Source organism: Leuciscus leuciscus (genome assembly GCF_965113295.1).
Source record: "Leuciscus leuciscus genome assembly, chromosome: 25".
NCBI classification, from domain to species: Eukaryota; Metazoa; Chordata; class Actinopteri; order Cypriniformes; family Leuciscidae; genus Leuciscus; species Leuciscus leuciscus.
In genome coordinates this window covers 18,211,551-18,233,294 of record NC_138724.1, presented here as the reverse complement: position 1 = coordinate 18,233,294, position 21,744 = coordinate 18,211,551, and the positions used below count along the sequence as shown (strand labels likewise).

Below are 21,744 nucleotides of genomic sequence, written 5' to 3'. Positions count from 1 at the left end.
TACATCAGAAAAAAAGAGAATCAAACAGAGGCACTGAATACTCAATTTTATTTAAGATTTCATTGTTTCAGACCAGCAGAAAAGGGGGTCAATTCTTCTCTTTTAGCGCTTTATTTTGCATTAAATGATTTCAGCAGCATGTTAAACCCAAATGTCGGACTACATTGATTTTTTTCCTGAAAGAATGAGTGATTGTGTTTGATAAATACTGTTTAGTATGGCCACACAGATGAGAAAGAAAAGAGTAGAACTCATTTGAAGGCATTGGAATGGGGGCATGTTAGTGTGTGCCTGTCTTTTTGCCTTCAAAACTCGTATTATCTGCAATCATGCCTTGACGTGTCTCCCTTTTATTACCATCACCATCCTTCCCAAGGTTCCAGACTCGATTCCTGATTCATACCTTGTATGAATGGCTTATTCTATAGGCAAGCCAAAAAAACACTTCCACAGAGGTCTTGCTCACCTTTCTTCATGGGAATGAAGTTACTGCAGACATCCTGTAGCAGCATGTCAGGTCTCACATCACCATCCTTGCCCTAAGACGCTTTAGACAAACCCCCTGAATACAAAATGGGTTCCTCCCTAAGATATAGAAGGTTCCACTCTGTCATTAATGAAGTCCCTTCCAAAGAGGACCAGGGTCTTGACTCTACAAATGCCCTCAAACATCTTACCCGTGGCTCCGTAAACATTAAGCGTGTAAGAAGCAGAGAGCATTACATAGACTTATCTTAAAATAATCCGCTTCCGTTTCCTTCGAGTGGTGGTGAGACCTAACATACGGGAAGTGTAAAGATTCACAGTATTAAATTTCAGTCTGTACCTTGGGTGAAGGAGTGAGGCCAATCAGACATGTTATTCACTTAAGCACATTCCGTTTAGCCATTATTAGTCACATGTACACATCAGTGTTCATGGTGTTCTCTGCACATTTCAATGTCAGACTCTTTCCCCCCCCCATCAGAATCATATGTGAAGGTGTGTGTATATGTGTTAGGACCCTCAGTGTCTGCCAGGCACCTTCATTCAAATCATTACCCTGCACTGATGGTGCTCATAATACAGAGACGTATGTGTGCCTTCCAAAAAAAGTGACAGCAGACAAACAAATCCTGATGGGAAAGGGATGGAGAGGGAAAGGGTAGAAAGACGAGAGCTTATGTTACGTTATTAATGGGAGGGGTATATTTGCAGTTTCATGTTTGTAATGCAGTTAAATCAAGGGTTGTCTTTAGTGACGGTCGATACCAGCACTCTGTAGGATGTCTGTGGCCGTCTGTGCTGGGGGTCTGAAGGCTGTCTGAAAGCCTGGAGGGGGGGAGTGGAACTGACTTGGGGTGAGTGTGGGCGGGGGGAGGTAGGGGGCCCAGGCGGCTCTGTGTAAGGAGAGGTGGGCCGCCGCGTCCAGGAGGCCAGTGTGAGGGGGCTGTGGGAGTGCGCTGGAGCTGGGCGGTCCGTCCATCTCTGTGAGCGCCTGCAGTGACTTGAGCCAGTGTGGCGGATTGTCATCCTGGAGACAGTCCAAACTGTTGCCTGTGGATGCTGGGATACCTGGAGTTTGAAAATGGACACGATTTAGCACTTTTACCAGCGAAGCTTTTATCCGTAACTAGTTTATAAAACACAAACCGCACCTGTGATGATGGCGGGGTCCATCCAACTGGCCGCACTGTCCCAGCTGAGGCTGTGCGAGACTCCAGCTGGGCCTACCGGCACCCCGATGTGATTCACGCTGGAAGTAGAGGAGGAGGATGAGGAAGAGGTAGAGTTCGGGAGGCCACCGAAGTTGATGTTGATATTTGGTAGGAGTGCTCGCAGTCCGTCCTGCCACTCTTTCACATTTATGCTTTCTGTAGAGCCATTGTTTTCTGAAAGAGAAAAACATTAATGAAACATTATTTTTACTTCTTGTATCCTTACACCATGTCTACACCGAATATGTCAGAGCAAATGTTCTGGAACCATAAATACTGTTGTCAGTAGTAGCAAAAGAACATCAGGAATAGAACGGGGCATCAATTTACTGTTGGTGTCACGTCACTGAATATAATAGTTTTGATTTTCTTTTTACCATTTATTTTAATATTTTCAGTTGAAATATTTAACTTAGTTTCCAAGGCAACATTTCAAATTTTCATTTAAGTTTTTCCATTTAATATTCATATTTATATCTGCCTTATTTAAAACAAATAAAAAAAGTTAACAATTCACCCTTCGCAGGTAATTTGATTGACAGGCGATCTGACCAATCATAATCCGCCAAATCCGTCATTTTGTCCGACAAAGCAGTCAGGAGAGTTAGTACAGTAGATTAACGTCAGTGCATTCCTTCTGATGTTCATTCATGTTTATTTGATGCAATAAATTAACTAGAAGGAAGAGATGATCGGTTCATGCGCAGCTTTAACGAGGTTCTATAGAGCAGTGTTTCCCAACCCTGTTCCTGGAGGCACACCAACACTACACATTTTCCAACTCTTCCTAATCAATCACACCTGAATCAACTCATCAGCTCGTTAGTAGAGACTCCAAGACCAGATATATATGAGTCAAATAAGGGAGACATCCAAAATGTGCACTGTTGGTGTGCCTCCAGGAGCAGGGTTGGGAAACACTGCTATAGAGAGCCTAAGTCCCGCCCCTCCGCTTCTGGCTCATGGGACCTTATTTCGGAAAAAATATATGTATGGTAGTCAATGGCGAGAGACAACTTATCTTTTTATTCCGTCTGAACTGTGCCCTGAATTACACATATGATGTTTGTCAATTTAAAAGATAATTATGAAAGTCAAGAAAGTTAGTTTTATGTGAAAATCGCTCAATGAACTACATCTCTCGTCTCGCACTATGTACGTATGTGTGCAGTCTGGTACAAAACACTCAGGCATGATGGCGTAACGTTACGATTATAACTTAAGTCTTATAACGTAAGACTATAGAAAAAATGACAGACGTTAGCTTCATTCATTGAGAGAAAAGGTATGACGTCACATGTGCGCCTTTTGAGTTTGTAGTCTTAGTAATTACGTATTTTCACAGTCTTTTACATCAAACTGCGACTTTCTTGACTTTAAAATGTATCTTTTAAATTGACAAACATCATATGTGTAATTCAGGGCACAATTCAAACGAGATCAAAATATTTGTTGTCTCTCGCCATTGACTACCATACAATATTTTTCCGAAATAAGGTCCCATGGTGGTACACCGGAAGGGGAGGGACTTAGGCTCTCTATAGAGCGATCGGTCACAACACATTAAAGAGAACGGTATTTATCGTTTAAATTTCTTTAAAAAATTACTAAATTTGAAAGTTTGACTTTGTTTCATATCACATCTGTCAGCGCGTTGTCAGTGTCCTCTGCTTCGCGATGTATTTTTCACCACGTGAGAACATGATATGTGCTGTAAGAGCGGCATGGCTTGTCGGACATAGCAACAGTAACTAAAGGGGGCGAATGGTCAATTAAAAGGCAACTCGGTGCAAAATACAACAACAAACAAACTGGGAATGAGTTCAACAACTTGTTTCTATTTGGATCAGTGGGCTACATCTGTAGTACTCTGCTTAGACAAGGTGTTTTAATACACACACAGGTGACAGATGCATTCCCTAACCTGATATAGGAATCCCCCCAAGGCCGGTGCTGTGGTGCTGGGCCGGCATGCTCAGGTCTAAGAAATGGCTGTGCGCAGCTGCTGCGGTGGCCGTGTGGTTCAAGTGTGTGAGGTTATTGCGGGTAGGGAGGCCCATCCAGGGGTGGCGTGCGGCCATGTGTTGGGGAAGGCTGAAGGAGTTATAGAGGCCTCTGTGCTGGAGGTGAGGAAGGCGCTGTTGGCCGTTGGGGAGGCTGGTTTGATGGGAGGGGTTGGGAGAGAGGGGGGAATGCTCCTGGACTGACAGCTCTTTCTCTATGAGGTCGGCCAGAGCCTTCCGTGTGACGTCGAATGGGTCGAAGCCCAGGTCATCGTCCTGCTGCTGCTGCTTGGCTGAAGAGCCAAAACCGAAGGCCGCCTGCCAATCAGTGGAGGACGACACAGGGATAGTGTCTGCAACAAGGAAGAGAGATTGATGGGTTTACCCGATTAGCTCCGCTTACACTGAAATCGTATTGTTCCAAGATCCTGCTACATTGCATGTGCCTACCTGAGGTGAAAAGGCTCTGTGGTTCTGGAGTCATGGGCCAGTCGGAGGCTCCCTGTGGTGAACTGGAGAAGGGGGGCAGGCTGCTGGGGATGGGGTTGGGATGTCTGAAATTGCTGTTGTCTGAGAAAAGAGACTGAGACTCCGCCGCCGCCCCTTCGAAGGGAGAGCGCGCTGCGAGTTCGGCCACGCTGATGGGCACAACGAGGCTGGGTTTAGTAAGGCCAGGTGGAGGAGATGGGGACTCGCTACTGGATGTCTGCCAAACCAAATACAGAAAGATGGATCAAAAAAACTAAAACACATGATAACTATTATCAGTAATTCACTTTTTTTTGCACTTACCTGTGATATATTTTCCCCGTTTCCTATACTTATGGGTTCTGATGGTTTCTCAATTGGACTGAAATGAAAACACATTGTAATAAGCACGCATAAAAAAAAATGCCGTCACTTGATATGAGTCATTAGATGTTGTTATCTATCAACACTATTGGCTAGGCTTCTGCAGTACACTACCTGGTAGGCTCTAAGGCTGATGGGAAGGGTGGGAGGCCCATGTTCTGCTCTGTTCCCTGATCAGGGTCTGGTTCGTCTGGAGTCATGTGGTCTGAGTCTGTTAGGCAGTCTAAAAGAGGAGGGGACTTGCGATGCTCTGTGGTTAAACCGTTAACCATTTTCCCATAGCTCTGTAATGAGGGCCACCCTTCTTTATTGGTGCTATTTGGTCTGGGAATAAAACAATGCTAAGTTAAAAATGGGAACCACACTTCTAAAAGAAAAGAGAAACTTAGTAACACTTTACAATAAGGTTCATTAGTTAATGTATTAGCTAACATGAACTAACAACGAACAATACATTTTTTACAGTATTTATTCATCTTTGTTAATGTTAGTTAATAAAAATACAGCTGTTCGTTGTTTGTCCATGTTAGTTCACAGTGTATTAACAAATGTTAACAAAAATAAAATTTGATTTTGAATGTATTAGTAAATGTTGAAATTAATATTAACAAAGATTAATAAATGCTGTGGAGGTATTGTTCATTCTTAGTTCATGTTAGCTAAGGTAGTTAACTAAGGAACTTTATTGTAAAGTGTTACCAGAAACTTATATAATAGCTGAATTATCTACACTACCATTCAAAAGTTTGCGGTCAGTAAGACATTTTTATTTTTAAAATGAATACTTTTTGTCAGAAAAATCACATTAAACAGATCAAAAGTGACAGTGAAGACATTTATAATGTTACAAAAAAATATCTTCACATAAACGCTGTTATTTAGAAATTTCTATTCATCAAAAAAATATCGCAAAAATGTTCCACAAACTATTAAGCAGCACAACTGTTTTCAACATTGATAATAATAAGAAATATTTCTTGAGCAGCAGATCAGCATATCAGAATGATTTCTGAAGGATCATGCAACACTGCATAATGTAATAATACTATTACTTAAAATAATTTAATAATATTTCATACCAACCCCAAATCTATGAACGGTAGTGAATATTTTTTCTTTTAATATATTTTAATATAATTAATTACAATTCTTTCATTATAATTATAAACAAAATAATTATTTAACTATCATATAATTAATTATTGCATATGTTGCAAAAATAAGGCAAATTTTCACTAATAATCTGGATATGGTTATCATACTCGGTATGTGCACCAATGAAATTGAAGATTAAAAGCAGCACCTCTGAGTGGAGTTGGGTTTGCTCTTCGACTTTTCCCCACACGTTGAGGTTTGTAAAAAGTTAGGGTTCGCTTTGTAAAGGTCTTGGAGTAATTTTTGTTCATACTCTTGATGTTTCCCAGCCTAAAAACAAAATGTACACATACAGAGAGAGCAAAATCATTTTCAAAATGTAATTTAATTTATGTATTGACTTGTCTGAGCTGATTGATCTACATAATCGCTCACCTGCATTTCTTCTTTTGTAAAACTAGCCGCTTCATCCCCCAGTTCATGTAAATACATGCAGTCTGGTTTGGGACACTGCATGCTTTTAAGAAAATAACTGCAGTACTTTGTTGTACCTAAAGAAGCCTGGAGACAAAACAGCAACACACAGAACTACTTTAATAACAAAGAAAAATTGATAGAAGAATAAATGTAGAGTTGAGAATAAATAACACTAAACTTTAAACGTCATGACACTTTTAAGGGACGTTCTGAATCATATTTGTTAAAAGGACTGTGCTGTGATGGTTTAACACTTACCTTGAGTGTTCTACCATCCACTATGACATTGTTCACACACTGTATTGCTCTAAGGGCGTCCTCTGAACGAATGTAAGTTACATAGGCACTGGCACTAGGACCCTGTGGAGTGAAAGGTCAAAATATAAGTGCGTTTTCTTTATTCTACTGTTTTGCTGGAGCCTTAAAGGGATAGTCACGCAACAAAGAAAATTCTGTCATCATTTACTCGCCCTCATTCCTCATTTTGTTTATCTTATTTAGATATAGTCCATTCTTCTGCTGAAGCCATTGACTTCCATTGTATGGAGGAAAAAAATACACAATGGAAGTCAATGGCTACCGTTACCCATATTCTTCAATCTTCTGTGTTCAGCAGAAGAATAAAATTCATACAGGTTTGGAACAACAAGGGTGAGTGAATGATGACAGAATTATCATTTTTGGTAACTATCCCTATAAGCCAGAGACTTTTTCCACACACGAGAAGCACATGGACATGAAGTTTTCCTACCTGTGAACCTGCATATGATGTGCTGTTATTGATGACCACTTTATGAATTTTGCCGAACTTCCCGAAATATTCTGGGCGCTTTAGAACCTACGAAATGATCAAAGTGACAGTGATTCCTTCAAGCGAATTATTGCATGAACGACAAAACCGACACTACGCTGAATTATGCCCACTTATTATATATATCACACAAACAAACTGTGAAATGACTCTGAGGGAGGAAATGTCCTTTTGTTCAGCAAAATGTAAACGGCTCCCTGATGAAAACGCTCTATTTTTGTGCCATTCTCATTTACCTCCCACAGGAAGTGATACATTTCTCACTGATATGATATGGGCACAGGGGGATCTGCCCTTCTTCGCATGATCAGTGATTTAGATTCATGTATTTTATATCGTAAATTACTACTTTTATTGTAGTACTTTTAGATTGTACACTACTGTTCAAAGGTTTGGAGTCAGTGCGATTTTTCTTTCAATGATTCCAGGAAAAAAAAAGAAAAGTGTATCACGGTTTCCACAAAAATATTAAGCAGCACAACGGTTTTCAATATTGATAAATAAATAAAAAATGTTTCTTAAACAGCAAATCAGCATATTAGAATGATTTCTGAAGGATCATGTGACATGGAAGACTGGATGCTGAAAATGCAGCTTTGTCATCACAGGAATAAATTACAATTTAAAATATCTGAAAATAAAAAAAAACTGTTATTTTTATTTGTATTAACATTTCAGAATATTACTGCTTTTACTGTATTCATTATCAATAAATAGAATAAATAACAATACAATTAGAATGAATTATTTAAAAAAAAATATTGACGTGCATAATTCAATAGATCCACAAAAAGAAAAGACTGAAAACAGTCACTATATAATAAAAACCACAAAAAAAGACATCGACAATGTCTAATACGATGAATCACCTCTGCGTCCGCGAGTCTTTGAGAAAGTCCCACCACGAACACGAGGTTTCGCTGCACCACGCGGACGCTGGCCAGGTGCTTGCGGTTCTCCGTCACCTTCTGCTTCTTTTCATTCTGCTTTTGCTTCTTCTCGTTCTTTATCCTCTGGATCTCCTCTTGTGACAGTGGCTTGTATACTGCCGGATCCTCCGGGTAAGGCTACAGAAGACACACACAACTCATGATCTCGCTTGAACCCGTATCCTGAGGGCTAGCATGCTCAAAGAACTCTGCAAATAGGTCAAGTTTTCAGGCTGACACCATTACAGTGAATGAAATGAACCACATCGCGTTTACACTTGGGAAGTGCGGTTTGCCAAAAAAGTGGTACAACATACTTTAGCCACAAATGCATAACCAGGCTTTAGAACATTTAGGCCAGTTAATCAGACAATATTTCGCCACTGTGCTTGTGCATAACATTTTTTTTTACAATCAACAATTAAATATAGTCATGGCAACTTCTTGTTTAAATACATATCAACCATCCAGTTCTCTAGATTCTGCTACTAGGTTCAGTGGTTTTGATTTTAAACTGATTTTGTTTCAGAAACTAGCTTGTATATTGGGCAACAAGTGGCGAGCAAACACAGTAACAGAAATAAAACTTTAATGAGACAATTAGGGATGCACCGATCCACATTTTTTCACTTCCGATCCGATCCCGATACCTGAATTTGGATATCGGCCGATACCGATACTATTCCGATACCAGAGCTGTGTTTGCTTTAATATTTTTAGTATCATTATTGTTTATTTTATATGATGCTGAAATAAACTCCTCTCAACAGGCAAGTATGATATGTAGGCCTACATATTTATGCATGTATGGTAAGTATAAGGTCAGAAAAGGAAGTCAGAAAAACAGTAAATCCTGTTAACAGGAAAAATCCCATTCTGAAAACAAATATGCAACTGTAGGTCATGTCAATATTTATTACATTCCCAAAATGTCAAATATTTTGAGTCTTGAAATATAAGAAAAGTGCAAGTGTAAACATCTTACACACACACACACACACACACACACACACACACACACTATCTAAAGGGTGATCCTCGCTCCGATGCTGTAACTCTCTCGATGAATGCTCGATCAACATCAGCCATGTGCAAACAGACAAGCGGATTTCGCCTCAGACGCGCGTCAATTTCGCTTCAAACTTTTGCTTTTTACGAGCGTCAATTTCGCTCTGGGCGCGCGAATGTTTTCAAAATATTCAAGCGTCCAACTAGACGCGGCAGACGCGAATTTGAGGCGCTATTCGCGTTTGGTGTGAACGCACAGTAACGTGGTGCTTTTTTAAATGTTTGATTGCATTCGTTGTGTTGTACGACGCGAGGGAGCTTCAACGAGCTCTGAATTACGGCTTTGCAAACATTGCATTTTGCTGTCTTGCTCTGCGGTGTTTCCAGTGTGAAGAATTTCCACACAGCGGCCGCAAACTCCGGAATGGATTTCCTGAGCGGTGGCGTGTCTCATAACTCTGTGTCTCATTGAGCCGCGCCTCCGTTCAGGAAATCCATTCCGCAGTTTGCAGCCAGCTAGCAGACTAGCCGGCGGGAATCACTTTTGGAGTCATTTCAGCAGACAACGTTAAAGCGCAGACATGACTCAAGGATATCGGATATCTCCGCAGGTTGGATCGGGAAAATCCGATACGTGAATTACGCTGGTATCGGTCCCGATACCGATACTGGATCGGATCGGCCCCATCCCTAGAGACAATACATCAATCATTCTTCCAAAACACGTCTGACCATGGTAAGCCTGTTATACGTGTTTATATTTTAGACTTGACCGGATGTTTTTTTCAGGAAATTGCATACACGCGTAGAAAAAACAGTTGGTCCGGCCAGTTGGTCCGTGTGTATGGTGTGGAAGAGACAGGTTAGTTGTTACAGTGAGTGAGAAAGGTTGACATGGAGCAGCTAAATCGCAAACCACCCGTTTTAAAAACAAAGCTGAACACGCAGACTGAGTGAAGTTGGTATTAGAATGTGTTTCGCAGCTAGATATATAACAATACAACAAACAATCATCAGCTCTTACCTTTCTGCAAGCAGGGCAGAGGCCGTTCTCGTCTGTGCGGATGCGGTGCCAGCAGAAACGGCAGATCTGGTAGCCGCAGGTGCAGGGGAAGAAGTTGACATCGTCAATCTCCAGCGGTTCCATGCACAGTGGGCACTCCATGGGGTCTTCCTTCAGCTCTGGACTGCGGGACATCCTATCACACGGTAAGTTCAGGAGAGTCTCTGGCAGGTCGGCCAATAGGCTGATGCAAAGTCACAGAAAGTAGTCTGGGATGAAGTGAGATTTCATTTAAACACAGCAGCCTGGATGATGACAATACTTTACTCTAGTACATAAATGCTCTTGTTAAATATTCATATCGACAAAAATACATGCCATTAGCTCAAAACTAATTTAATAGCCATTACAAATGAATATAGTCAGCTGTCATAGACTCAAAGCAGTTCAAAACGTCAAGCTACCACAAAGCACATTAAGCCTTTTCATGTTACTCTCAATACAGTCAGTTAGCCCAGTTGGCTATAAACATGCTGATGTATTGGGATTGCAGAATAGGATCACTGGGTCACATTAGAGATGAATGTTTGGCAGGTATTCGCAGTCCACGCACAGATAATTAAAAAACTAGCAAATAAATTAAATTACGTCCACATTTTACCACTGAATACAGAACCAAAGTTATATTCAGAACAACATACTATAGCTAACGTTAAATGAATTGCAAATCACAACTAGCGATTCAGTCTGTCTTTTGTGCAACACTGACATTGTATCACAACAAACGCACTTATAAACGACGCAGTTCATATTTACTCAGAAAAATATAAATTCTAAAAGCAAATTACTATTTATTTTCAGCGAAAACATATATGAAAGATTCCCACTTAAATCTCTCACATCATCCCTGATCAAACACTATGTTTAGATTCGCAGACCTCCGTAGAGCCCGTTTCTGCTTCAAAATGACAATAATTAAATAAACAACACATTTAATCCTCATTTTAATATCTCTGAATCTTTATTAAAACCCCAATTATTGATATCTCACATCATGTATGTCTAGCGGCGCGTCAGTCGCGCTGAAAGCCGGTCAGGTGTCTCCACAGCTGGGACAGACTTCAACTGACGTGCGGCACATAACACAACGCCTAAAACATCGATTTCACTCGCACTCAAACCATAACACACAAACCTAAAGGCACGCATATTTTGAAATGCTTATAAAAGAATAAAATGACTTTCCTCACATATAATTTTTGTCGGCAACGAGTGTTTTCTGAACGTTTCTATTTTGCGGCCTACACACAGCTAAAGCCTGCGACTCTCCTACTGATCGGCCCGGCGACTAGAGGAGGAACCGCTGTCTGTCCACCTTTGACTTCACCTTTCACTTAAACTCAATGTTTTATGATTTAACCATGGGGTTAGTCTGCTTCAACACACATATGCAAACCTAATACCGCTGAAGTAATTATATTCGGGTGTATTGATCGCGATTAAAGCAGTTGTTTTGTAGGGTACTCACTTCAACTAGCTGGTCCTGTATTGCAGGGATTCCACTCCAAGGGATATTGGCTCTAGTTTAGGCGGGGGTTTCTGCCTTTCAACTGATCAGATGTGCCTATCTGATAGTTTGGAATGAGCACTATTCCACAGCTCAGATGTTCAATATTGATTAGATGTTTCCTACTCAGTTTTACTTTTTATTCAGGTAGCAGATTCTTTACCACCATCTTACACTGAAATGAGGAGGGAATACAGTAACCAGTCACCTCTCATTGAGTTTGCGCAAGATGCGATGCACAATGCATTGTGGGAGATGTAGTTTATTTTGTAAACGTAATTTTAACGTACATCAGCAATGTTCTACATTCGTCACGAGGGGCGATACAACTTCATGTTATCAGATTTAGGAAAATTACTTTTTGACAGAAGGATTTTAATAACAAAAAAACAAAACAAAAATACAGCATAGGTTAAAACAAATTCTTTTAAAACCCTTTTTACATCAATTTTATTTTAAATGTATCTTAATTTTTCTATTTGAAGTTCACCAAATAGTAATGTAATATATATATTTAATGTTCTTTACAATTTAATAATAATTATACAATAATTAAAATTTGTTTACAAAAGAAAAACGTAAACATTTAAATGCAATGCAAAAACAATAGTTTAAGTTTAAAAGTTTGTTTAAGTTTGTAGTTCAAATGATTAAAAATCAGTAATTAAAAAAGAGGTCCTAACTCTGCTCCTCTATAAAAAATACCAGCTATTATCACAAGTAAATTATAATAATGTAAAATGCTAAAAGTATAGTACAGTCATGAGGTAGGATTTTCACATTGCTGACACACACTAAGCTCAATGTGATAGAAGTTTCGATCCATTCATTTTAACTATAAATCAATGTTCAACTTAAATTAATTAAAACACACTTGAAGGCTGCATCCACAACATAAACTCCTCAGTATGCACCAATCATTGGCTATAAAACCCCACAAAAGTAGCATATGTCCCACTGGATGCACTGTGACTGTAGAAGCCTGCTTGTAAGATTTCTGCCTCTTTTAGATTGTATTTCAGTCCTCCATCCACACACATGTAGGCTTTGACCAAGATTGAGAGTGTGACTTGTCTGGATGGATGACATCGGCTGTCAAAGATGGATCTATTGGATGAGGAGACAACAAGGACGTGCGGGCGGCAAGGAGACCCATTCGCACACAGCTGTCTGTGTCCATCCCTTGAAGGATCCCAACCATCATTGCTCCAGCAAAACTAGATGAGATAGAGAGAGACTAATGTGAAACAGTTTTATTCATTGCGCACGATGTTAAATACTTCTATTAACATACCTGTCGCCAGCTCCAGACACATTTACTGTTTCTTTAGAGCTCACAGCCAGCGCAGGATAATGAACAGCACACAGTCGGCCCTTCTGCTATAAAAAGGCATAAAGACACTTAGATTCAGCATGAAACGGAAGTTGCAATCATCTTTTCTTCCCTATTGTGACGTATATCCGAGTGAAACGTTTTTCTCAATCAAGAAAAAAATTATTTGCGCTAAAAGTGGTAGACCAATCACAAAAGACTGGGCCTTCTGACTAATCAGAGCAGAGTAGACCAATCACAACACACTGGGCCGTCTGATCAATCAGAGCAGAGTAGACCAATCACAACAGACTGAGCCATCTGACCAATCAGAGCAGAGTAGACCAATCACAAAAGACTGGACCATCTGATCAATCAGTGCAGAGTAGACCAATCACAAAAGACTGGGCCATCTGATCAATCAGTGCAGAGCTGAGCAAGCTCTCAGAAATGAGGGGTTTAGAGAGACCGAATCCTTTATCAAATCGTTTCAGACACTGTGAGAAAAGAGGTGATGTGCTATGTATATCATGAGAAAATGTAAGAGTTTTTCGACCTTGGATGTATGTAAACCTATTTTAGGAGACACAATTTGGAGTAAAATAGCATAATAGGGGAACTTTAATAGTATTTACTTTATTGTCCTCGAAAGGCAATTTGTTATAGACAGCAGTAAACATACAGTTCATGTACAGCAACACAACACACAATCATTTTATTATAAGTAATTTAAAAACATGATCACAGCAGGTATAAAGGAATAATTTTTCTAAAGGAACTCTAAATCTATTTGATTTACACAAAAACCACTTACGCCAGGACACTCGTGTAAAATAGATTTTTAATCTCAAGGAGTTGTTTATCCTGGTTAAATAAAGGTTTGAATGAAAAAAAAAAGGGATTTTAAATCTCCAGCCTGAGGGAAGCAGTTGAAATTCAGTAAACAATGGATTGGTGACATCGGAAAGGACTGACCTAGTCGCCCTTTGTTCATTAATGTGTGTAATATTCCTTAAGTCGGTCCCCACTATCTTGCAGCACATTAGAACTGTTACTCAATTTACTCCAATTCCTCACATTGAGGTTGCTGTACCAAAAAATTATAGAAAAACTTTAGACAGATTCAATTAAACGGGTATAAAATATTTTTCATAAAAGAGACTATATTACTCCATATTAAAACTACGAAGATTCCTCAGAAAATGCATACGCTGGAGAGCTTTCTCTCTAATAATATCAGTGTTTGCTTCAAAATGTATTTTATCATCAAGTACTGTCCATAAATATTTATATTGCTTGACCACTTCTTACCTTTATGATAGCAGGCATTTTTTAGAAGCATTAATGTTTAAAAATGAAGCATCACACCACTGAATAAAATGACCTACTGTATACACTGGACAGCGACTACCATCTGACTCGTTGAGACACAATCACTGAATCATCTGCGACAACGGATAGTAAATCATTTAAATAATAAGCCCATCATACCCGATTTTGCTTTGGTGGCTGCACATTTACAGTTCCAGCATCATGTTCTCCACACACCAGCACACCTAGCGAACCTAAAGTGACCACCACACAATGTAGATGCTCCAGCAGGGGGCGGCAGAGAGCCGGTACACAGCCTAAAACATCCTCAAGCGATCTGGGCAACTCTGAAACAAAATTATGCTTTGATTACAATTCAAGTAGCTCTGACACTTCCTGTCCAGTAGTCAACCGTTTTCTTATTTTAGGTTGTAGCGAACTACATTACCTGTAGGAGTGGGCAGATCTAGTGTCTGATTCATGGTGCAGAGCTCAGCCAGGTTGGGGGAGGTGTAGGACAGGGCTTTCCAGCTCTCTGACAGGAAGGGCTTACAAGCCTTATCAGCATCCGTGGGCTCAAACCACACTGCATCAAAAGAAAAAGACATAGATATGCACATACCATCTGACGTCAACACTCGGAATCAGTAGGCTATTAGATAAGGGAGTTTACCAGGGACTGCATGTTTTTTGGCGATACAGCACACGTAATCAATGGTTGAAACCGGAATGTTGCCATCAAGAACTACAAGAGATGCTGATGCAAGTTGATCCTTAAACTGAGATACCTGAAGATAAAAACAAATGCTATCAAAATAGTTGTTACCGTTGCTTTAAAGCACCTTTGTTGACATATTTCCTTCTTTCTTTTTTTTTATTTGCTACTTGCTAGTTGGTTGCAGGTCTTATTAGGGGGCGGGGCAGTCTTACTCTAAAGAGCATCTGATTGGACAAAATGAGTGAGTGCAAGATGAGTCATCAAAATTTTTTCCTCTGTTCACCTATCGAATTAGCGTGCAGATGGTCTCCAAGCTAACACAACTGGACTAAAGGTCACAAAGTTACACTTTTGTGATTGTACACTATCAATCAAAAGTTTTGGGGTCAGTAAGATTTTTTTTTTTTGAAAATAATAATACAGTTATTCATTGTGTCAAAGACCTTGTTACAAAAGATTTCTATTTCAAATAAATGCTGTTCTTTTGAACTTTCTATTCATCAAAGAATCCTGAAAAAATGTATCACGGTTTCCACAAAATTATTAAGCATCGCAACTGTTTTCAACATTGATAATAAAAAGAAATATTTCATGAGCAGCAAATCAGCATATCAGAATGATTTCTGAAGGATCATGTGTAATGATGCTGAAAATTTAGCTTTGCCGTCACAGGAATAAATGACATTTTAACACATTAAAATATTAAGCAGTTGTAATAATATTTCACAATATTAGTTTTTACTGTATTTTTGATCAAATAAATGCAGCCTTGGTGAGCATAAGAGAACAAAAACATTAAAAAAAATCTCACGGACCCCAACATTTTTAAACGGTAGTGTACTCATTGAATACGTACATACTGCTCTTGTATTTGCTGATGGATGTCCATGTCGCCCAATCCCAGGCTCAACTCTCCAGACTCAGTTATGACAGCACAATAGGTTGCGGTCCTTTGGTCCTGTAATCTGGCAATTGCACTTGTATTCTGATGAGTAAAATGCAAAACAAAACAAAAAAAATACAATGACCAACAAAACTACAATTTTTGGCTACAAGAGCAATAAAATGCAAAGTAGAAATATAACTCACCATGTGTTTACAATAGTTTAACACGGCGTCACTATGAGAGTCTTTGCCGATGGCAGAGATAAAGAGAGGTTTGTACCCTAATCGGCTTAAACAATCTATAGGAAATACAGGGACAATATTGTAAAAAAAGAGGAATTGTACATATTCATTCATATTAATATGAATGACACATAACATTATGAATGACACATAACATACCAGCAATATTTCTGCCCACTCCTCCAAATGACTGGCACACACTTCCTGGATTTGTCTGACCAAACTGAATTGAATACAAATATTTACCTGAATACTGTCATAAACAAGTAACTTAAGCTCCTATAGCTTGTTATTAGACTTACCACTAGTTTCTCTGTCGTTCCTTTAGCGATGAAATCAACATTTATTCCACCAATAACAATCTAAGGGAAATTAATTGTTATTGTTAAGTGTGTTTTTAATTAGCTTTTATGTTCATATTTTCAGTTTTCATTTTAGTTTAATTTTGTTATGTGTTTTTGTCATTTTTATTCGATTTTCTATATTTTTATTTAGCTTGAAGTTTTAGTTTTAGTCATTTTAGTAACTCAACTTGAATTTATTTATTCAGGCAACATTTCTAATTTCCGTGTATTTTTTTTAAGTTCAAGTGTTTCATCTAATATTTATACATTTAATAAAGCTTTATTTCAATTTATTTTTATTTAAAGACACCTAGTCTTTTTTTTGTCTAGTTAAAGACAACATTTATTTATTTTGCATTAGTCTTTCCATAAAAGCTTACCATATCACTTCCAGTTTTGTCCATTATCTGGTCCATTGACTTTTGGGTCTTACTATCACCTCTGAAGATGCCTCCACTTTTTTCTTTGTGTTTAGAAAGGGCACATGCAATCCGACTGCCCACCTTGGCATTGTTATGGATGAGTCCTATATCTGAAAATGAATGAACTTCAGGAAAATACCACAAAATTTGTGCAGACCACTTACTCTACAACCACACAATCCAATAGCTACATATGAATTATGTATCAGTGTTTAGAAATCAAAATGTCATTATAAGTAAATAAGAACATTAATGCAATAAGCAAAACTATGTCCTGTGTCTTAAATGGATACTGGCTTGCAAGGACTTCCCTTTAGTGAGCTCATTGACTCGCTGAAGGATAAAAGGAGTGACATCTCTTCCTGTGACACCTTTTGAGCTTCAAATATACAAAGAAAATGTTTATCATTATATGTGGCAACTGTTTTGTCCAGACTCCAGGCATTATTTTCCTCTACCTTGCCTCAGTCACAGCTGTTTGAATGGCGCCTTCTATCAGTTGTCCCGTGGCTGCATGTTCCTCTGGGATGGGAACGGCCAACAGAAGACCACTTTGCAGCCCCAGAGATAGTGTGCTTGCTGTTGAGAAAAGAGAGCGTTTAAGAGCCCTTCATGAATGACTAAGCAGGATGAGTTACATTAGTGAAACATTATCTATGATCTCTGTTTTAACTAGCTCTTTCAATTACAATCACTACAGCTTTCGGTAAATGTGTAATATTGACATTTACTCAAATGTAGGAGCGGTAAAAGCTTAAACACTCAGACTTGCCAATAAGATCTGCTGCTTCTTGAGGACTGGAGACATGGTAAGGAGAAGTAAATCCACTTTGCCGAGAGAAGAAAGCCGGGAAGCTTTTTGAATCTCCATATGTGGCCACACACACACCCTGAGTTTCCTGTAAATAAAAGCATTGATCTATGAATGAGAAGTATATATGAAATCAAAACTGACCCAGTTTACTAGGGGTATTACATTTAGTCCATTATTATAACAATTGTAATATTATGGTAAGAAATAAATTAAATATAAAATACAAAAAAACAACATCAAACAATTTTCAGTGTTATTAGATTATTAGCGTTTCTAAAGATTAATTTTAAAGAGGCACATAACTCCTGGCAAAATGGCTTTTTAATAAAACTTTTAATAAAAGAAAGGCGAAATAAATTGAAATGGATGCTACCTGACAAGAGAAAACAGAGAAAAAAGGCTGTTGTCTACCCTTTTGCCAAATAGGTTGGAAAACTTTAACACCCATAATGCACTGCGCAAGTTGCCATCCAAGGTCACTCCCACCAGTCTGCTATGGATACACTTGACCAGAGTCAAATACCGCCTTGCTTTAGTAGGAAATACTTCTTAGAAAACTTTTAGTCATAAAGGTGTCGACTTGTATTGTTCCCAGGTGCAAGAATTCAAAGAGTAAGCGTTTGGAATTATCGGTAGTGGGTAATTTTCATTTTCCAGTGAAGGATCCAGCTTGTTGTAGGCAGTGGCTTAAGGCCAATTTATACTTCTGCGTCGGGTGCGCGTAGAAGGTACGGCGTAGCATACGCATTGACGTGTACCATACGTCGTACCCTTCGCCATACCCTGACGCGCACCTCCTAAAAAATTTAACTACGCGTCGCGGCGACGCGGACCGCAAGATCTGTGATTGGTCGGCTGGATAGCATCGCGTTTCCTCCTACGTATTTCCGGAATGATCTTCTGCACTCTGCACCGCCCGCCCGCCATTTTTTAATTCCGAAGATCAGTGAAGAGCCATGGAAATAGACCAAGTGACCGAGAGATTGCTTGAAGAAGTGCGGAAATACAGCCATCTGTATGACTCCTTCAGTCGCCATTGCTCGTAGAAACCTAAACTCAAAACAGACGCGAGGAATGTAAACACATTGGAACATTAAAACCCACCCGCGCCAACTAGCGTTTCGGCGGTGTAACTGCAGAGCAACACAGACATTCGCAGAAGTATAAATGCTCACAACGGCGTCGCCTACGTGCGTAGCCTACGACGTACACTACGGCGTACACTCGACGCAGAAGTATAAATTGGCCTTTAAGGCTGCAAAGAATTGTAAATATAGAGAGAAATATATCTGAAAAACCTCTGTGTTTCTAGCAAACATTTCAAAATTGATGACTATGAACACAGTGTTTTAGAGCAAATAGAGTGGGGAAAAACTGAAAGAATCAGTTCCATCAGTTAATTAGGAAGAGAAGGAATGGGAAGCACCTTCCACACAAGCCCCTGAAGCAAAACGTAAGAAGACTGTTGCCATAGTGTTACATTTTACCATAATGCTTTTTAAAGAGTGGACAAAATACGATATACCATTTTCAGTGAGAAACCTACTCTTACAATAATGGTTTTATCAAAAATTCTATGCCAATTCAATCTGTAGTTTTCTTGAAAGTCCTGGAGCTGAAACTTTTGCTGAAAAATAAACGGGAATTTCTTGGTCCAGGTAGCACGGAGAAAGAGTAACATTGTTCATTTACATATACAACCAACATTGGGTAGAAATTGGGTTGAAAATCAGCGAACTTACGTTTTAAGTCAGCATCAGATGACGGAAAAGACAGCTTGCAACTTAACCACCAAGTATCTTTCTTGTGTTTACATGAAATCGTGTAAAAAATTATGACTGGGTTTGAGCACTTACCAAGAACTCAAGAGTGCGACCAATATCTAGGATGGATTTCACCCCAGCAGACACAACTGCAATAGGTGTTCGACCCAGTTCGGTGAGGTCTGCGCTCACATCCAAGGCTGCAATAGATAATATGTCAGTCATTGAAGATAGGCAGTATACATTAAGTACAATGTGCATATTTCACATGGAAATAAGGACAATTGTTAAATAAACGTGCAGTTTTCTCCATCTCTATGTACTCCTCCAATGCCTCCGGTTACAAAGACAGGAATCCCAGCTTTGTGAGCCACAATCATTGTGCCGGAGACAGTAGTGCCACCCGACAGACCCTGCATTATCAAAAAACAGTCACATTAAAATGTATATTCACATGATTCAAATAAAAGTTTACATCAGTTCCAGACCTTGCTGATGACATAAGGAAGGTCTCTTCTGGACACTTTTAGTGCTGTTTTGCTCTGTGCTAGGAAATCCAGTTCATCCGAAGAAAGGCCCACGTGAATCCTCCCCTCAAAAATCCCAATGGTTGCTGGGATTGCACCTTCAGCCCTCACAATAGCTTCCACTTCCTTTGCTGTGCTGAAATACAGAGAAAATGCAGCCGATTGGTAAATACTGAATCCAGATGTGTATCAGATGTTTCACTTTCAGAGCACTGATTCAAAGTTCTCCACCTTCTTGTCTTTAAAAAGCTTATGCTTTTTTTGAAGATAAAGGGGCATGTGACAACCCTGACTTCAGAATGATGTGAGGGAAAAAATCTGAATAAGTATTTGACAGCACTGTAAGAGATTTATCTTATTTTTTTACCTGAGATTGAGAGGATAAGGCATTCCATGTGTAATAATAGTGCTTTCCAAAGCCACAACTGGCCTGTGATCCGCTAAAGCCTCTTTCACATTAGGATGGATGGTAAACAGGCTGTCTGTATGGAGAAATAGGGAATAGTTCACCCAATTAACACTGTATTCAAACCACTGTAACATTAAACATTCAAATTTGGCGTCCCAAGACAGGTTTCACCCAGTTTGAATCGGTTCTCAGAGTCAGGTATGGTGATTAATCGCGACAAATGTTTTTAATTGATCATACAGTAAGTGTTCTTCTCAGAACTTTCTGGCAGGGTTTTCTCAAAGTTATGAACAAACGTTCTTCCGGTAACATTAATAGAAAGTTATCTGGTCTTTAATCATGTTCTCAAAACGTTGGCACATTTTACGGTTTAAAACATTAATAAATTGGACATTCTGAACGTTCCGAATCCGAAATATTTGTTTTAATTAAATATTCAGTGATTAGACTGTGGTACAGTAGCCAATACAATAGTACAATTAGTCTGAAAGGTGCATTTCAGAGTAACATGAAATTGGGACAATGTTTCTCTGAGTGTAAATCTCTTTAATGTGGAGATGTGGTTTGTGCTACTTTACCTTTTTTGCTATGTCTGCTGGATGAAGTTGTAATGCAACGTCTAAAAAAAGCAGATAATCTCCACATCATCTTCAAAACAGGATCTTCAGGTCAGCAAAACTTTATTTCGAAAACAGCAGAAAAAAACCACCAACCCACCGCTTGCTGGAGAGTTTCCAAACTATTCAAAGGGAAAAATGTGTCATGCTCTATTTGTTTGAGACAAGCGACGTGCTGATATGAAACTGTAACAATCCTGCACACGTTTCAAAATAAATCACTAAAGAATAAATTCAACATACGGGTCCTGTACGTAAACAATTCAGGACCTCTTCAACATTCAGTAAAGAGTGAAAGAAAAAAGCTGTTTGCTCATTAAAAAGCTTCTCACGCGCGCGCTACTCACTAGTAGTGACTTCAGTCACGATTCGGCTTAAATCAATCCCAATCTTTATTTTGGATAATAACTTCTCAACTTCTCAAAAGCTATTTACAGCATTCTTGTCGGCTCGACTCCACTAGGATGAACTTTGATCCGGTTGGGTCTGTTTGTACTAGTCGAGAATCCCATCAATTTACTTTTACTCAGAACTCCTGTCAGAACGGCAATTGATTCATTAATCATTTTTGGAGAATACAGTCTCTACTTTTAAAATAATTATATACGGTATATATATATTACAACCTATAACCAAAGAATATGTAAATCTGAGGCTCACATACATGATTTATGAAGAATATATGGAGTATATATATATATATACCGGATAATTATTACACCGGATAATTATTTTTAAAGTAGAGACTGTATTCTCCAATGATTTAAAAATAATAATAATAAAAAATAAAAATAAAATAATATATATATATATATATATATATATTTGTTTAATCATTGGTACTCCATATATTCTTCATAAATCATGTATGTGAGCCTCAGATTTACATATTCTTTGGTTATAGGTTGTCACAACCCCAATTCTGTACTATTTTCCT

General features: G+C 38.9%; 2 protein-coding genes across 9 annotated transcripts; both read right to left on the bottom strand.

Moving 5' to 3' along the window:
- Positions 1 to 31: 31 nt before the first annotated feature.
- On the bottom strand, positions 32 to 11,627 carry cnot4a (CCR4-NOT transcription complex, subunit 4a). 3 transcript variants are annotated; one of them, XM_082159527.1, is made up of 13 exons: positions 11,404 to 11,627; positions 9,897 to 10,144; positions 7,805 to 8,002; positions 6,876 to 6,962; positions 6,383 to 6,484; positions 6,083 to 6,208; positions 5,856 to 5,977; positions 4,667 to 4,876; positions 4,493 to 4,550; positions 4,151 to 4,406; positions 3,622 to 4,053; positions 1,638 to 1,871; positions 32 to 1,554 (listed from the first exon to the last, which is right to left on the bottom strand). In XM_082159527.1, the coding sequence occupies exons 2-13, from the start codon at positions 10,068 to 10,070 to the stop codon at positions 1,235 to 1,237; spliced, it is 2,319 nt and encodes a 772-aa protein (XP_082015653.1). In that variant the 5' UTR covers positions 10,071 to 10,144; positions 11,404 to 11,627; the 3' UTR covers positions 32 to 1,234. The 3 variants fall into 3 exon arrangements, with proteins under 3 accessions (XP_082015653.1, XP_082015654.1, XP_082015655.1); XM_082159528.1 differs by having other exon boundaries at positions 9,897 to 10,119; XM_082159529.1 differs by having other exon boundaries at positions 9,897 to 10,071.
- A 61-nt stretch (positions 11,628 to 11,688) lies between these two features.
- Positions 11,689 to 21,349, bottom strand: LOC309490393 (uncharacterized protein). Of its 6 annotated transcripts, none has more exons than XM_082159531.1 (19): positions 21,051 to 21,349; positions 20,769 to 20,929; positions 20,149 to 20,263; positions 19,743 to 19,917; positions 19,556 to 19,667; positions 19,348 to 19,454; positions 17,446 to 17,576; positions 17,136 to 17,252; positions 16,971 to 17,056; positions 16,636 to 16,787; positions 16,214 to 16,273; positions 16,071 to 16,134; positions 15,873 to 15,967; positions 15,640 to 15,768; positions 14,739 to 14,853; positions 14,514 to 14,651; positions 14,246 to 14,412; positions 12,737 to 12,822; positions 11,689 to 12,659 (listed from the first exon to the last, which is right to left on the bottom strand). In XM_082159531.1, the coding sequence occupies exons 2-19, from the start codon at positions 20,836 to 20,838 to the stop codon at positions 12,461 to 12,463; spliced, it is 2,118 nt and encodes a 705-aa protein (XP_082015657.1). In that variant the 5' UTR covers positions 20,839 to 20,929; positions 21,051 to 21,349; the 3' UTR covers positions 11,689 to 12,460. The 6 variants fall into 6 exon arrangements, with proteins under 6 accessions (XP_082015657.1, XP_082015658.1, XP_082015659.1 ...); XM_082159532.1 differs by having other exon boundaries at positions 21,155 to 21,349; XM_082159533.1 differs by having other exon boundaries at positions 20,769 to 20,868; positions 21,155 to 21,349.
- Positions 21,350 to 21,744: the final 395 nt, after the last annotated feature.

Coding starts and splice junctions, on each gene's coding strand:
- cnot4a (XM_082159527.1), bottom strand. CDS start 10,070: ATGTCCCGCAGTCCAGAGCTGAAGGAAGACCCCATGGAGTGCCCACTG. Junction 4,054..4,150: donor ACAGAGCCTTTTCACCTCAG/GTAGGCACATGC, acceptor TCCTTGTTGCAG/ACACTATCCCTGTGTCGTCC. Junction 1,872..3,621: donor TGGGGGGATTCCTATATCAG/GTTAGGGAATGC, acceptor TTTCTCTTTCAG/AAAACAATGGCTCTACAGAA.
- LOC309490393 (XM_082159530.1), bottom strand. CDS start 20,838: ATGATGTGGAGATTATCTGCTTTTTTTAGACGTTGCATTACAACTTCA. Junction 17,577..19,347: donor GTCGCACTCTTGAGTTCTTG/GTAAGTGCTCAA, acceptor TTTTATTTACAG/GAAACTCAGGGTGTGTGTGT. Junction 14,652..14,738: donor CAAAAAACATGCAGTCCCTG/GTAAACTCCCTT, acceptor CTTTTGATGCAG/TGTGGTTTGAGCCCACGGAT.